The sequence below is a fragment of the Strix aluco genome, chromosome 8, assembly GCF_031877795.1.
Source record: "Strix aluco isolate bStrAlu1 chromosome 8, bStrAlu1.hap1, whole genome shotgun sequence".
In the NCBI taxonomy this organism is placed as follows: domain Eukaryota; kingdom Metazoa; phylum Chordata; class Aves; order Strigiformes; family Strigidae; genus Strix; species Strix aluco.
This window is the reverse complement of record NC_133938.1, coordinates 31,093,729-31,111,624: the sequence shown is the minus strand read 5'-3', so window position 1 is coordinate 31,111,624 and position 17,896 is coordinate 31,093,729. Positions and strand designations below refer to the sequence as shown.

General features: G+C 37.1%; 1 protein-coding gene across 12 annotated transcripts in view; it reads left to right on the top strand.

Moving 5' to 3' along the window:
• Positions 1 to 17,329, top strand: part of RALGPS2 (Ral GEF with PH domain and SH3 binding motif 2) — a 131,524-nt gene extending 114,195 nt beyond the window's left edge. For all 12 annotated transcript variants that reach the window (XM_074832990.1, XM_074832985.1, XM_074832996.1 and 9 more), the window contains 3 exons: positions 7,308 to 7,413; positions 8,638 to 8,729; positions 10,986 to 17,329. In XM_074832990.1, coding sequence (XP_074689091.1) covers positions 7,308 to 7,413; positions 8,638 to 8,729; positions 10,986 to 11,015 — 228 coding nt within the window. In that variant the 3' untranslated portion in view covers positions 11,016 to 17,329. The remainder of the gene's footprint in view (positions 1 to 7,307; positions 7,414 to 8,637; positions 8,730 to 10,985) is intronic.
• Positions 17,330 to 17,896: the final 567 nt, after the last annotated feature.

The following is a 17,896-nucleotide window of genomic DNA, read 5'->3' as shown; positions in this document are numbered from 1 at the left end:
GATTTGCATGATTTCTAGTCAGCACTATCCTGTCTTCCAGTCAGTCAGTCACCTCATAGGGATATGCCCTAATGGAAATATCATGCACGTTCATATGCTACACCAAGAACATCTGCTTTGCATATGCCATGGGTCTCTTTGAATTTGTTGGTCTGTGAGGAAGGGAACTATGTCATTGGGTCTGTCTGCTTTTCTAAGGTAGAAGTCATATCTTTTGTTGATTGCTGAGGCTTGCAATAGTTTGTTGCTCCTTGAAATCCAAACAAGCATTGATGTGAAAAGACTGAGAAGTCACTACATACGACATTAAACATGTACTGATTTCATATATGTGGTAAAATTAGATTACTCTCTTTTTCTGTTTAATCCTGTAATCTGCTAACTACAACAGAGTACAAAACACTTCATATGTTAAGCAGAGAGCTAGCATATCTCATGATGCTGGCTTTCCTTTTATTAGCTGCAACTTTATTTGAAAGGAGCTAAAAATACTTTGCTTATGTGGGGAAGCAGTAGAAGGATTTTCTGTAGATGTTCCAGGGATGTTATGATGTGCATAGTTCCTGTTTTCACTGGTTAATTATAATGGAAGAGGTGCTGCCAGAGATTCTGTTAAGAAACTGGGTAAGATTTAAGATACTTGGATCTTTTTTCGAGGTCATTTGCTACTCGGAACCATTACTTATAGTTGCCTTGGCCAGTGTTCTATTTTAATTTATGACAGCTGTCACTGGAAAACATTTGCTTTGCATAAAGCTTATGTAATTGTACAAACTGAGATGTGCTTCTAGAATCCCTGTAAGGGCACTATCTTATTCCTTTTTGGTAAAAAAATGCTGTTTTCATCTAAAATTTTTATGTTCAGAGGGTAGAGATTTGAAGCATAAGATTTCTGATTGGGACACTCCTGGATATTGGAATTTTCTGTGTGGAAAGTTTGTGTGTAATATTGTCTTAATCTACAAAAAAAAAAAGAGTATTTGCCACTTTTATTGAAAGCAGTTCATTAGGAAACAGTATTCTGATACTCAAAGTAGTTTAATAATAGCTAATTATTTGTAGAAATATTTGCATCTTTTCTTTGCCATCATCCATCTGCCCCACCCCTACTAGCTTGATTGCTTAGGTGAAACCAAAACTCATCCTACACTGTTTGTCTTGCCAGGTAGGACAATACTAGCCCATACCAAAGGCCTCTTGGCCAGGCATCCTGTCTCCTGGGTGTCTTTAGAGAAGTGTATGTGTTTGGATGCATTTGCCTCTGGTATCACTGAAAATGTTGTGGAAGGAGTCTGTCTCATTAAAAGTAAAGGTAGTTGGAAAGAACAGACTTGTAAACAATTATGAGCGGAAAAGCAAAAGAAAGAACCAAGAGAGAACTTGTACTGGCGTTATGTCACTAACAGTTAATTGCTTGTTTTTTCTGGAATCATTGAGAAATGGAAAAGAAATTTTTTCTAATGTCAGACTCTATGCTCCTGTTACTGATGCCTTCAGGCTTTATGCCAAAATTGCATTTTGTTTTCTTTTAAGAATAGACTATGCATTTGTAAGTCTCTCTTGTCCACTGTCTGAATAGGTACAAATATGGTAAAGTCTTCCATCATTCAAACTTTGACAATCAGAAGCTTTTTCAGTATTGTAATAAATATTTTAAAACAATCTAAATAACATATGGGTTTAGAGAACTTGGAAAAATTGCATAGCTGGTAATTTTATTGTTTGGAAATTAAGTTTATTGAATTTGCTTATACATTTCCTTCAGAATAACAGTTTTAATCATTGAAATGGTCTTGCCCTTTCTTTAGGAAAAGTAAATGAAGTAAAAAGGTAACAAATGTAAACATTCAAGTCTGGTATCTGGTCCTCTCGAGTCTCTGTTACTGCAAAAGGCTTTACTTTTTGTCTTAAAATGCAGTCATATCCATTAAGAATGCTCTTTCAACAATTATTTTCTGAACCTATTGAATTGATTTTTAATATTCCAAGTCACTGATGTGTTGTGATACCTACAACAACTAAACTAGTAGTGAACAGAGACTAGTGCCTAAGAAATCTGTCTCTCATCCTTATGTTCTTGTGTTTATTTGTCCACGGATGTGCCAAGAGGCCAGTAAAAAAAGTTTGCAGATAGAGACTAGGAGACATTCAGGTTCATAATGCTGGCAGGATTACCCATCAGAAGCCTGCCAGCATTATGGCTTGCAAATACTGCGTGGAGTTTGCACAACACAGTTCCCAGGAGAGGGAGATGGAGGGGTGGTAGTAAAAGGCAATGACTGCTAGAGCAGATTTATTTTTTTTATCAGTTGGCTCTATGAAATTGGACCGAACTATCCAGTGCAACCTTGGGTTTGTCTGTACACAGCTGATGCCTTGCTTTTAGCTTTTTAGGGCAGCGAACATATTTTGTTCTGTTTGTGAATGCAAAGCATGTTATGAAGCTCAGGTCTCTGATGTGGTTTCCCAGGTGCGGTTATGGCTAAAATAATATAATCCCTGTTAGCTACAGTTTGGATTGTCTTTTATTTAAACAAATAGCTCCCAGTGAATGCACACATACTTCTGCTACGGAGGTTATTGTAATGCAGAGTATACTCTTTATGCTGAAATTAAGGTGGAAAATAACCTGGTAACTGCTGCGGGAGACATAGGTTGGGGTAATAGGGGGGAGAGACTCCAGTTTGTTACACAGCCTGGTAATAGGTGGTCAGTAACTTTGTTCAGCTAGTCTACCTGTGTTGTACTTTTAGCCTAGCTATTGATGGCTTAGGTTTCCATCCGTTTCCCTACAGGGTTTTCATATAAAGCCTCAGCTTTTGTTCTGGAGTCTGTGAAGATGGCTTGTCAAGTGTCATGCTTCAATTCCCAGTTGGTTGCATTTTCAGAAAGAAAGTTAAGAGAGTAAACTGTAGACGGTTGGCCATCTGTAGATAGCTAGCGCACGAGTATACGTTCACGGTACAAACACTGTCCAGTGATATTCCAAAGAGGTCCATTCTGCAAAATGAAGAGATTTGAGGCTAGATCTAGGTTTGGTTTGTTGCTGTCCAGATTAAATGGATAAAAAGAATGATGCTGTCTCCTTTTGAGACAGGTTTCTTTTTCAAAGATTGATACATTTGAGATTTACCTAGGTAAAATATTCCAAGCATCTTCTGGAGCCATGCAAACATCTGTCTTTTCAGCTTCCTTTCTCAAGGCCTCTGTGACATGGAAAGTCACGCTGGCAACAAAAAAAGTCTGCTATATAAAGTTTCCTGGCTAGAGCTCTCATGGTAACTGTGTCTTGATTACAGGCATGCTTTTGACCGTTCTGCTGCTGCTCTTGCTTCAGGCAGCTGAGACTGAGGACTTGGAATGCGCCGACACTCAGAGCGCTTCCAGGCTTATAATAGCCAACCTCTTCGGAAAATTACCTCACAAAAATCCCAGTCTAATCCAACAAAAAGGGCAAGATATCTCCTCCCTTTTAGTCACTGGCAAGCTCGCTTTTCTTCTCATGACTGTGGTCAAAGGAGGGTATCCAGTATAGTGTGTATCATAGATGTGAATCTAGTCCAAAGGAAGAGGATGCTGTAGATACCTGGACGTGACAGACTTTCTTGTGCTGCATCTACTAAGAAAGACTACTAAATATAATGAGCTTTATATTTGAAATAGTGATCAATAGTTTCAGTTATTACTACAGTAATGGAAAATTGTAGTGAGCATGTGACCTTCAGAGCTCAGAGATGTGGTACAGGAGAATCTGAGAGGAATGTGTGTAGAATGCTTAAGGTTTTATCTCCTATGCTGAAATGGTACCCACAAACAAGCTTCTGTGATAAAACTAGCACTTGTGCACCTTTAGAAAAGCATAATAATAAAAATTGCCAACTTAAAATTCATCTTAAAGCGTTCACCCTGAAAAATGTGAATATACCTATAAAAAAACTGTTTATAGTGATTGGGCTGGAAGAATCTTGCCAATTTTGGGGACATCATAGCATGCATGAGAGATTTTTCTGTGTTTGTAGGTACTTGGAAAAGCAGCAGAGACTTTTTGAGACTTCATGCTCAAGCATGAACCCTTGTTCATTCCAAGCCTTCCATTGCACGTTATATTCAGAATTAGACCCATTTATTGGCATTCTAGAAAACTTGGTAGTTGTTGCGCAGACACTTTCACTGAAATACCCTGATAAAGAACGCTGTCATTCTAGGAAGTATGTTCAGTCACTGAGAAAATGATTTAAGTATTAGAAAACTAAAATCTCAACAGGAGATGAGGAGGAGGAGATTTGTAGGTGCCAAAAGGTTGGAGTGAAAAGCCTGTTCACAGATTAATTCAGAGTTTTTGATTCAAAGATTTATGTATAAATGCCTTTGAGCTCAGAACAACAACCACCAAAAAATTTAGTTACGTGAAGCCTAGCACCAGAGCTGTGTAGTTCTCAATGTGTATAATAAGTGTCATTCCAGTGGCCTGTATAAAAAAAAGCAAAGAGGAACCAGGAACATTAAATTACAATGACGCTTTCATTCCCTTCATGTTAACAAAGCAGACTTGCTATTAGCAAGGCTCTGTGCATCAGTGGAGAATGAACTGCCCTGGGGGACTATGTAAACGTGGAATACAAATCCAGCCGTGCACAGGGATGGAAAACTGACATGTGTTTTAAGTGATGACGGATTGATGCTGGCAGGAAACACTTCCCTTGTGTGGAGCTTTTTACTTTTCAGAGAAGTGCTGTGATTAACTACTTGTTTTGAGTAAAATGAAAAAACAAGCAAGCTCTAGCAGTTTTGATTGCATGGTAATTTCACATATTGTATACCTACTGTTATGAAATATAACTAAGGAAAGTACAGTTGTGCTATTTTCATGAAACTCTAGAAATGAGTGCAGTTCAAGAGGTGCATTGTCAATCTGTAACCTATTAAAAACTGCTTTGTGACTCAAATTTTCACCTCTGAAAATGTCCCATTAATGCTTTGTAGGGCTACTTGGAAATTTGCATTTCTCAGGTCCCTTTAAGTGTAAGTTTTGTCATCTTATTTTTTGAGGCGATGTCTTCAGTGGGTCTTAGCAAGTCCTGAATATATACTTCCTAAGGAGCTATGTCCTTATTTTATTTCCTTTCCCTGTCCTTATTCCTTATTTCAGATAAAATTCCTTAATGTTTTTCATTACTGACTGGAATCTTCGAAGAAATTTTAGTTTCTATTTGGAAAGAAGTTACGTTGTCTGGCCCTCACTGTAATGAAATGTTATCTAATAGAGCTTTATCATTTACTTTGTCTTCTTATGAGGTGTTACCAAATCTGTCCCCCTACCCAAAGGCAGTATTGTTACTTAACTTTAGTGTATGCATTTCTACAGGTTTTATGAGGAATGGTCTTTTCCCATGGTTTTATCCATAGTAATATCAAAAAAAGGGCATCCATCTTGAAGTTTGGCAGACGGGTCTTACATAAGAACAGTCATCATCACTTTTACGCTTAAGCTATCTGTACAAGCATCCCTTCAAATTTTCCAAGCTTTTATATTTCCACTGACGTTACATAAATGTCAGCTGAACATGACTGGTAGGAACTTGTGATAGAATGGTTCCTGCAAGTGTAACTATAGCAACTTAGAGGCCAGTACACAGATGATGCATTCAAAAGTTTATAAGATACAGAGAGACTGGACTTGGAATTATTTTGAACTCGGTTAAAATATTTTTGTTTCAAATAGTGGTCTAACATTTGTTCACTTAAAGTTCTAATGTAATTTAAACCTCAGTTTAAAACATAGCTGTTGCACAAGTCCCAGACAGATAAACTTAACTCGACATTCAAGGTCTGCAGTTAATCTATAATATAATTCTATAATAGAATCACTGGCTTTAGACTTGAAATGGAATTTTATTTATAAATTAATTATGTTCCTATATAGAGAATATTCTCATAAACTCTTACTTTGCTTGTGATACCCTCAAACTTATTAGCAGTAATGTTCCCTTTTGCTGAACCAGAGTTCTAGATTTGTAATGGTAAAGCAGTATTTCTAAGATGAAACAAAAGACGCTTGATGCTTAATGTTGTAAATCTTCCATGTGGAATTAGTATGAAGATTAAAAGTATTCTAGAACTATAAACTCATTTTAATGACTTAAAACATCTCTGAGATAGTTTTAGCTTTATCGTTTCTAATAATGTAATTAAAGAGAGGTCAAAATTACTGTGCTAATAAAGAGGTTAGAATAGGGATTTCACAAGACAGGAGAAAAACATACCTGATAAAGACCAGCATACAGTAGAGTTGGACCTTCTGGGCAGAGGGTGAGAGTGCTAGGATTGATGAAAAAGTCTGTTTGACCTATGAATGTGGGAAGAGGAGATCTGGCAGCAAAAGACTTGAGAGAAACTGAATGAATTAGGTATTGGGGAGTGAATGGGACTGCCTGAGCAAGTAAGGAGAGGTGACTTGTGAGGGTCTATGTGAAATGAGTTGAAAATGAGTTGGATTTAATGGGCGTGTAGCCTGGTACTGAGAGGAGAAGCCTGAGAAGCAGAAAATAATACTGACCAGGTCAATGAAAAGGAGAGTGGGACCAAGGAGCTGTCAAGAGGGGCTAATGTAACAGAGACAGGTATTGTGCTTAGAAGAGTCTTAAGTTATATGTCTGTGTAACACCTTGAATAGGAAACCCCCATTGTTTTAAACTTCTTGTTGGTAGATGAGCACGTTTATTGAATCTATGCCCTCGCTGGTTCCATTTCATTCATCAGGTCATAATATTTAATTACACAGTTGTGTTATCTTGTCCACAGGACTTGTTATGTGTAATTACAGACTATTATAATAATTAATGCATGTTAGCTTCAAATAATTATGGCACAGACAAGTTTAATTCTTCTGTTTGTTAACAGTGGAGAGGTGAGCTTTGCGTTCTTCAATGCACTTTTTTGAACTATAGTATTCATACATATGTGCAGTATGTATGAACTGTATGTATTCATACATATGGTGAGGAATGCTATTGTATTCATACTGTGCAGTTCTAGATGTCTGTTGGACACATTTTCGGAGATTGATATTCCTTTTAATTTGTTTTGAGTATCATTCATTGTGGCAAGTTCTGTTGTTACTAATTCCATATAAAGTTCATAAACTTTCTTAATTTTATGGAGTGTTATGCTTCCTTTGAAGTTGTTCTGTGTCTTTAACAGTGTCACTGAGAACAACTGCCCTTTTGAATACTTGGTCTGTGCAGTGCAGTCAGTGTGGCTGAAGCTTCTTGTTGTACTTTAGTTTACATCTCTGCTTGTATTTTCAGTTCAAATCCACGCCGAGTAAGAACGTGTCAGTGGTGGGCTGGATGGTGATGATGGCAGATGACCCTGAGCATCCAGATCTCTTCTTATTGACTGATTCTGAGAAGGGTGAGCAATGCTAGCACCAAGAGTGCAGCAATTCCCAGAATAAATATTTGCTTTGCTGAGGTATTCATAAGCAACTCGATGAAACTGGAAGGATGTTACCTTTTACTTATTCGGCTGCTCTCCAACATGTCATATTTGCCTTTAGAATGCTATGGGAACAGTTGTCCATGGAGAATCCTTAGAGTCTTCATTAAGTTCTAAGCACTCTCCAAACTCTTAACAACTCCAGTTGTGATTTTTATTGGAAGTATTTGTCTGCATTCTTTTAAACTATGTTTAGACCACTCAGAGGCATTTTTCACATATGTGAAAATGTAAGTAACAATAAAAAAAATTCAATATTCAGCTAATACTAGGTGCTGGACCAGTCCCCTCTACAAATGAAAAACAAAACCCAAACCATCTGTTCAAATGTAGCGCTATTACCAGGGGAAAAAAAACCTAAGGCATCTTGACTGTTTTGCAGAGAAGCCTTGATTTCCCTTACACCAGCATAGTGCCCTGGTTTTGGTTTAAACTTGTGAAGAAATTGTTACTTTTCCACAGCAGTTCAAACTATGCAGAAAGAGCATCATTAGAAGTTCTGATGATGCAGCTTAGCATCATTTATTACTTTGTCTACTTCAATTCTTAGTACCTGAGCATTTATTCTAGCACCGCTGATATGTGGTGTAAATTATGAATGCTTGTCAACTTAAACTCAGCAACAGCAACCTGAAATGTTTTTGTAATACTTGGCCTTTCTGAACCCAGGCAAGCACTGTATAACAACCAGACACTGAAAATACTAGTCTGAAATGTATCAATATGTTTAGGAACAATTTTCAAATATTTTCAAATTTAGCTTTCTAGAGTGCATTTCAGTGCTATCTTGCACTTCATTAAAAAAATATTAAGTGATATTATAATCAAATTGCAATAATGGAAATGAACTTAAACATATTTGTCGTATGGTTCCAAGAAAATTTTTGTTCTTTCCTAGTTGATGCTGGTGTTAGTTGAAATCTAGAATGCTGGAAGGAAAGACAGGAAAGCTGAAACTTCTCTCACACTAGGTCAAATAATTAAGTTGCACCTGTGCCAGACAAAGTGTGAAGTTACATGAACCTTCTGCTATTAAATCTTCTCATTTTGTTTTAATTTAGAATTATTTGAATATGGGTAGGATTCAAGTATATAGTATGTTTTGTGTTTATCAGTTTTTTCTCTACCTTTCTCTCTTAGGAAATTCATATAAATTTCAAGCTGGAAACAGAATGAATGCCATGCTGTGGTTTAAACACCTGAGTGCTGCCTGCCAAAGCAACAGACAACAGGTGAGAGCAAGACATTGAAAAGGACTATGAGCTGTTAAGAGCTCAGAAATGACAGGTCTTCAAGATGACGAGCTGCAGCTGATCGCTTTGTATGAAAAACATGTACTCTGAGCTGCCTGGACATCGATTTCACATGCTAATTGATTTGCCTTAGCTTTCCTGTTTGTCCTTTTGCAAACAAGTCCTCAGAGCTTCTGTGGTAATGAGGAAAGATTTAGGGCTATCTTGGGGCTAAGTTAAAGGAATCGGGGAAATTGAAGGAATGCTCTAAAAGATCTGTCCGAGTGGCAGTATTTTTGTCATTGCCAATTTTAAAAAGGTTATTTTACAGTTATATAGAAAGCTGAAAACTGTAACATTAAATATCAGTTCCAGATAACTCTTCCATAGTGCCATTTTGTCACGTCTTGGGCATGCATGTTTTCTGTTGCTTGTATTAAAAATGCATTAAAGTGTATTAAAAAAATAGCTTAGCCCTGGGTGCCTTTGGCAGACTTTGAAAGCAAAGGTAGAGTTTTCCATTAATCAAAAAAGACCACTCCAACTTCTATTAAGTTCAGTTCCCATATAAATTCTTACTGATGTTTTTCATCAGCAAAATCCTTTTTAAGTTACCACTTTGTCTTCCTGAAATCTCCCTTTTCCTTTGCACATTTGTTTATGGAGTTCCCAGAGCAAAAGTATTTTAAGGGGAAACAAAAGGACCTTTCCAGATCCTTTTGTGCTTTCTTGTTCAGTTCTGCTTCTGAGAGAAATCTAAGGAGTAAGGAGGGTTGCAGAAGCTCCCGTGGAAGTTTTTGAGACAGTGCAGAGAGGAAATTGTGTTCCTGGCTGAAGAATGTGAGAATAGTAGCAAATAGTGGCAAAGAGTTTGCAAGAAAAGTGGTGACTTCCAGGCAAGCCTGAAAACTGCCCTCCAAGGACAGCTTTTATTCAATAAGGCTTAACAATACTATTTAATGCAAACTTGTTTAAAGCATTCGGCTCCTAACTTGTGCAAAAGCAGCAGGCGTAAGGATCTTGGCGGGGCCTCCTGTGGAAAATATGACAGCAAAGTGAAGATAAGTATAGGAGATTTTAAAGGGAAAAAAAAGGAGGGGAGGATTAACGAACAAAACCTACCACTAAAAGGCCCAAACCCCTGCTACCATAATTTGTTGCGTATTTTCTGTTTTCTGGCATGTGTAGTTGTGCTATATGGGTTCTTGCAGCATAGTTGTTCCCATAGAAGAAGCAGTGTTTCACACAAACATTAGGTTACGAAGGTTGGTTTACCAAACGAGTAAAAAAATTAAAGAGCCTGTAAATTTTTTCTCTTGATCGTGATTTGACTCCTGAGCAGTGCTTTCCCTGGAGAGATGCCTTATGGTACTGTTTAGAATGGAAGATCTTGTTTTCTTGTTAACAGTATGACCAGTTAAGAAAGATTGGATGTTTAAAAGTGCTTTCGATAGAGTATAGACCCCTACCCAGTTGAATAATATTGAGAACTATTTTAATAAATATTATTTTTCATTTTAATGGTGGAACTTTAGCCCAGATCATCATTCTTGCTTCTACAGGTAAATGGTAAATGCAAAACAAGAAATGCTTGCTTCAAATCTGACCAGACTGGGTATTTTTTGACAGTCATCAGGAATGTGATGGCTCTTTAATAATCTGAGTAAACAGGAAATGTTGATGTCACACAAATTCCTGATGGGGAGAAAATGGGGATATAAACTAATGTTATGCAAACTAGCTTTTAATGTTCACGAAAGGGACTGATGTCTGCAGCAGGCATTCAGGTGTCCTATGGGAAAAGCCCAGGCAAGTGTTTATGCCTTGTTTTTTTTAATTAGTCTTAAAAATACTAGAGGGCCTACATCAATCACTGACCTGTGTGCCAAGAATTCTCTAGCTGGGACTCAAGTGAGAAAGTTCTGCTTGTGTAGTTTGGTGCTGACATTTATCATGTTAAGGTTGTTTTGCTGACAACTTAAGTCTTAAATGTCATCAAAATTTTTAAGATCTACGGACATATAATAAAACTATAAACCATGCAGCAGTTCAATATTTTGGTTATACCTGGGTTTTCTACAGCTCTAAGTATAGTTGTACTGCTGAATGATAGTTGCATTCCTCCTCCTCCTTTTTTTGAGACAGAACCAGCACTAATGATGTGCATTTAAACAGGTGGATAGTCTGTAAAAGGGTGGAATGTAAGTAGCTACTACCCAAAGTAAAACCTGCTATCACTTATGTTTTTGTTTTCAGGTTCCTGCCAACTTGATGACCTTTGAATAATAGGCTAATTCAAAACAAAAAAAGAACAGTTTGAACCATCTCATAATTGAGAAAGAGGTCCTGATGAAAAATGTGCCAGCTGTATTCTGTGCCAGAACAGAGCCTGTCAACTTGATCTCTGAACTCTGGAGCCCTGAACAAAACCACTAATGCTTGGGGAGTACAGTCCCCCAAATTAAAAATGGAGTTGCAACATGAATTGCCATGGACCATGCTTCGTTATATTCTCTGAACTGACCTGTGGAAACCACTGCCTTAAAGAGTGAAAGGAAAAACAACATGAAACACCAAATAGTGTGTGTGAAAATTCTGGCGGTGCTGTGCTTGAGTTAATAGATTGTAGCTAGTTTGAGTTTCTTTTAACTTTATACTAATTTTGAAAATAACTCACCTTTTTAGGCATTCTTAAGAAAACAAGTAAGCGTTGTATCAAAAGCGATGTATAAACTGGGAAAAAAGAGGTACTACATGTTCTAGAGATGTTGTTTAGACTATACCAGGAGTTCTCGATGGGAGCTTGTCCCAGGCACGCTTAACCTGGAGCAATGTTATTTCTCTCAGACCTACAAGTATAAGCAATGTAACAACTGCAAGTTTAAAATAGCAGTAAGCTTGCAAACCTTAGTACTGTATGGGAGCCATATTCCCTACGAGTGGCACAAAGGCTGAGCACTTACACACCAAAAATTTTTTTGGTACGTTGTTACCTAATTCCTGGTTAAAAAGGTAGTTCACGTGTTTTGGGTGGTCAGTGTGTGTGTGTGGAAAAGACAAAGCTGAAAGCACTGTTGGGTCAGAACTGAGTGTTTTCTTCCCGTTTGTTTCTACACCTGTCACTCTCCTACATACAAAGGCTGAATGACAAAAAAAAAACCCCACCACCTGGGTATAGCTCATTGAGACATTTTACTTCTCTGGATATCTGTTAATTATTAATTAGGGACCACTGTTAGTGTATGGTGTTTCATAATATCACTTAAGATCTACGTTTTAAAAAGATAGAGGCACAATTTCAAGCTTTCATGTTCTCATTTGGCAATAATTGATTTTAGTATCTGTCTTGGTCAAAATAGTTGACATGGTGTGGTATTGATAACATGGCCTAAAGCAGACCTTACATACAGAAGCTCTTTTGATCTTCAGGCAAGTAATTAATTTATCAGAAGGTAGGATAACCTAAGGAGAGTAAAGGTGTGGGACAATCAAAATTCCATCCTTGACAGGAATAATTCTTGGTCACTGAAATTATACACAGAGAAAAACATTATGGTTGTAAAAAGGGAGCCATGCTTTATATGTGTGTTTTATGCGTAAGACTTTGATTCTTGCTTTATTTGGGTTTCCTTGACGTCACCTAGATATAGTTCCCTGGATGATTAGTCTTTCTTTCATCTTCAAAAATATGATCGTTGTAAAGCAAGGAAACATTGTCCAAAATATGACTCCGATATCAGAACTTTGAAGTCTGTGAAAAAGTAGTTAACTGTTCCATTGACATTGTGGTTTAGTGTCCGTAAATACGCTTGCAGATTCCACCGTGAATACTCCTTTTTAAAAAGAAACAAGCTACCTACCAGTCTGTGGCAGAGTTCTCTGACTATCTAATAAAGGTTTCTACTAGTAGTTATTATTTTGAAAATGTACGGTTTGTTTATTGCATCTGAGTAGAAGCCTATAAATTCACTTTTTGGTTTTTTTTCCAGAGTGAAATTAATGTCTTAACAGAAATGATTAATTTCTGATTTCTGGGGGGCGAAAAAGAAGGATAATCCAATCTCACAGGAAAAATCCAAAGCAAAACACAAAAACCCCAACCACCTGGTGATATAGAGTGAAGGGTAATAGGCTGCCTTATGTTTCCAAGAATTGTTCTTGTGAATTGGCTCTTGGTAGAAAGAAAACAGTAGAAGTCTGCTTCTGTCAGAATTCCACAAGTACCACGGGAATTTGTGTCCCTTCACAATCTTTTTGTTGTTTTGATGGGGAATGAATAGTCTGTTCTGATCCTGAAGTCATGTATTTTGGTAAGGGGTTGCTTGTGCTGAATCCCTCTGCAATTCACACATCTCCCAAGTTTACCCATGTTGGGTGTGTAGTAAAGACAACATCTTCATAGTCAGCAGTGTTACCGTAGTAGACTTTGCACAACTTTAGTTCTGTTTATGTTTTTATTTTAAAAAATACTTAATGTGTGTTTCTTCTCAACTAAGTGTTTTTTAACAACGTGTGTACTTTTTTAAGCATTGTGGATAATAGCCTGTGGGTTTTGAATTTTTAAATAAGCTATTATACGTTCATTGCAGCATAACTGTATCTGTTCTTCCGTTAGTGAAAGGAAACATGCAACTGGGAGCCACAGCCTGACATCACACAGCTTTGCTAAAGACAGAGCCAGGTCAGAAAGTGTCTTTTTTTTTTTTTTCCAGATGTTTTGAGTTAGGTTTTTATGGTAGGAAGTTGGTGGGGAAAAACGTTCACAAATCATCATTTAGTGAATTGTTGCTGTTACCAACTTCTATTGTTCTTAGGCCTCCTACTCTTCCTTGTTTTTCTACTCTCAGATATGCTGTTTTTCGTGGGAGAGATTGAATATTGTGGGAGGAGTTTCTTAAAATGTGTAGCCAGAATAACAGGAGTAATTAATGACAACATGAAAAACATTATTGGCACTTGTTACAGTGAGTAGTTCAGTACTTTCCTATTGTTTATCTCCTATTTAGCCACGTAGTCCTACAGGGCAACACAGGAATACTGAAATGTTGCATATTTTGAGATAAATGGTGCTCAGAATGAGGTGGTGGTTTTGTTCCTTGAGGGAAAGCTGCCTCAGTTAAGCTCTGGAAAAACTCAGACAAGTCAAATACACTGTAAAGAACATAGTAATGCTCTTTTTAAAAAAAGAGGTTTAAAAAATTAAATAATTTAAACCAGTGCTGAGAAAACAAGGACAGCAACGAGCTGGTGGTATTCAGGTAAGACTGTCATCCAGACTACTTCAGGTAGTTTGCAGTTTCTCTTTGGTTTTTATTTTTAATGTATTGTTCTAATTCTTTATCTTGTTAATAACTGCTGAAATACTTCAGCTAATATTTGTCACTTTATTTCTTAAGGGTTTGATTTTGAAATTAAAGATGCCCCTTACAGTTCCCTGTTTTGGAGGCATATGAGCAAAAAGTATTCAGAGTAGATCTTCATAGCAAGACTTCACATGTAAATCACCTGCTGACTGCTAACCACTTTTGTTAGCTGAACTAACAAGTTTTGGGAAAGGTTGAACAACAAGGAATGTCTGGTTCATGCAATTGGTACAGTGCATTGAAAATACGTAACATTGCACTGGTGGTTTTATACTTACTGCTAACTTCTATCTCTCTAACTTAATCTGTGCTGCTTTTGGCTAGGTTTTTCAAGCCTGACTTCTATTCCAGTGTTCTCAGAAAGCAAATAAGGAGATTTATATTTGAAATATTCTGATAATTTGAGTAAACATAGTTCATTCCAGACACATATTTCATTTTGCAGACATTTCATGCCAGAGAAATATTACTCGGGCCATTATGATTCATTAAGTATTTAGGTGCAGGTTACAGGCATTAAAACTACAAATACTAAATGGATGCTCATAAGTAATGAATGAGCTTTAGCACCCAGCTTTAAAATTCTGTTACTGTTAGCCCTTTTAAATTAGTGTGAAAATCGTATCCTACTTAAAGATCTGGAAAGGAAACTACTCTAAGGGCAGACCTTATTTGTCCACTCTGCAGCTAGCGTGTTAAGCAGCCCCTAGTTAAGCAGATGTTTTAGCCTCCTGCTTGAGGAATTGGTGTCTCTTTTGGGGAATGAGCTGATTAACTTTTCTCCTCAAAATGCAACTGCAGAGCACTTGAACTTTCACCAAGAAAAGTGTTTATAAAAGTACGCATATTTGAAAACATACTGGGAGTAAAAGAAAGCATAAAAAACCACAGCAGGATTTTTAGTTATCTTTTCCTCACTAGAAGTACATTCATCTAATCTAATTTTTCTTGCCACATCAGCCCCCTTTATTTGCATTTATACATTTTCAACAGTAGCCCTCCTCTATTGGTATCGGACATAACAAATGTTAGAAGGAAATGTTTTCCCTTCTGGCAGAAGTAATTGCAGTTTTTTGTGATGCTAAGGCTCTCGAGAAGGTGAGGTCCCTTTTGATAAAAGGCAAATTGATCTTGTGGTTTTCGTTAACTGTAGCAAATCTTGTCCAAATCAAGATAAATCAGGGGATGTTGTTTCTTCTGGCTCTGTCAGCAGCGCTTTTCTTCATTCTTTGTCCTTTTTTTTGGTATTCTAACTCACCAGCATTAGTAGTTCAAATCTTTTCCATGACCAGCTGTACTATGTTGCCTGTTACAAGCATCAAAACACCAAGGCTGGTATTAAATCACATCAGTTAATTGCTTATTCTCCCTACAAGGACAAGTTTTACAGGTTCTGTTATTATTTAAGTATTGCCCTTTTTCTTAAATTTTTCTTTAAACATGGGGTGTGCATAAGGTGATTTGGCTTGGGAAAGTTGTCAAGAATCTGTATGATTCTTTTAACGTACGAGTGGATGTTGAATTTGTTTGTAGGGGTTACCCTTTTTTTAAAACCATCATTCTCATTTGTAATGCATCAAGAGGAGGGTGAGTGCTTGGATTTAAGGAGGACTTTTTGTCAGTGCCTTATAATTAACTTGAAGACCAATTCCTTTATTTCAGTGCTGAGAGTACCACAATGGCAGACTTGCATACTGTGTCCTTGATGTACCGAGGGGTGACATTCCTTACAGTCGTTGCATTTCTGCAGAAGTTAGTTGTTTTGGTCAGTGTTAAATAGTTGTGGCTTGAGTTGCTTTAGTATTTTTTTTCTGCATTTGAATAGCCTTTTTTTAGGAAAAATGCAGAGGTATTTGGTAGCTTGGGCTTGTTCAGCTTTTATCAGAAGTAGCGGAGACTTCTTCAAAACTAATCTAGTTTTATTTTGATGTGCCTCTAATAGATTTAGTAGAGGGGAAAAATTGTAAAGGGTAGTCCAAGTCATGGTCTAGACCGCATGAACTTAAGAGGCCACATTATTAGAAAGGAGCTTGCTTTTCTTTCTCCCATTTTGATTTAATCATTGAAGAGCATTCTTACGAGAAGATTTATTTCGTACAAGCTTCTTGCTAATGTAAAATAAATGCTACAGGAAAACATTATTTGGGGAAAGAGAAGGCTTGGATAAATCTTACTCACTCTTAATATCCCATAAACTCTGTTTTGTATATTGTATTTCTAGTGCCAACACTATGTAGATAGTACTGTCCTTCACTGAAACAACTGCTAGAGATTGTTTTAGTAGCAAGACTTTATAAGCTTTGGAAGGAGAAATGAAAGAAAGAATGTGTTGTTCTTAAGCAATTAAATATTTGTTTTCCTGGAACACATCCTTATAAAAACATAGCAGTTTTACTATGGTGTTTATAACTTCAGATGTTGGAAAGGGAAGGATAATTTGAAAATGATCTTATGCTTTCTAAGAATCTTCAAAGACAATAGTAGAGTTAGGTCAAAGGAGAAAAGACAAATTACTTAGCCGTGCCTGTTGCAGAACACAGCTGACAAGTTTTCTTGAAGTTACATTGATAAGAAAAAAGGTGTATGAAATGTAATGAAATACAAGTTCCTGCAGATCATGGCATGGTTACGGCTGTTAGCCTGATCTTGCTGTTGAATGACAAAAAGCATCTTAAATATTCCGTTTCCTTTGTGTGTTTGATTTCTCTTTATTTGGGTAGGTTCTGGCCTTCACATGTGTTTCCTGAAGGTATTTCTTACCATTCCAAAGCTGCTCACAGATGCAACTGAAAAGCAGTATAAATCGATTAAATGTTGAAATAAAGGGTTCTAGGGTGCCTTGTTTACAGGCGCTTCTAGCTCCTTGTATACAGGAGCATATCCATTCAAATACTACTGTACTGAAGTGTGAAAAGCACCAGGAAATCATATATATGTTTTATAATAATCCTGTAAGGACCAACCATCACTGGAAGGGGGATCAAGGTTGTCATGCAGTAAACACAAACCATTTTTAATATTCCCTGCTGGTGTGAGGCATTATAGGGATGGAGGGATTGCACTATGATCTCACTGAGTGATGTGCAGTTTGGCTGTCCTCTAGCCTTTTTCTTCAACTTTTTTAATACTTCATTCTCTGTGTGCGTGTGAAAATTGTGTGTTTGCATAAGCTAGTTTAAATGAATTTAAGTACAGGTTTCAAAAATCTTTCCTACTGAAATAAATGATTTAAAAGATGGCCTGTGTCTGAAGTTTTAATTTCTCATTAAAAAATTGCATTGATACTGCAACCAGGTTTTGCAACATGGAATTTGACTGTCTTTCAGAATGATGCTGAGATCAGCTGGAATTTTAGTAGCTTTTTTCTATGAACCTCTGAAATGTAGCATGTAAATATACGGTTATCTGTTGGTACAGAAGAAATCCAAAAACTAGCAGGAAGATGCAGTTTGTTGAAGAGATTTATGTTTGGTTTCAGAGATAGCTCTGTTAAGTTACGTGGGTTTTCCCTCCATGGTAGTTTATCAGATTTTTTTCTGTTGTCTCTATACTTACGGATGTGATAAATTTAAACTCACTGAAAGCAGTCATCAGGCAGATTGGTTCTTAAGGAGCAACTACATGGAAGGTAAGCTAAAAATGAAGAACGAGTGAATAGCATGCAAAGCCTTGTGCTGCATTAGCTTTTTGTTTGGTGTTGCTTCTCTACTTTCTGTGCCGTTTTAATTCTGTTACACCTTGCTGAACAGGATCCTTCAGCCCTCAGTGAGAAATGCTGTGGGGTCAGGTTGGGAAATGCTTGTC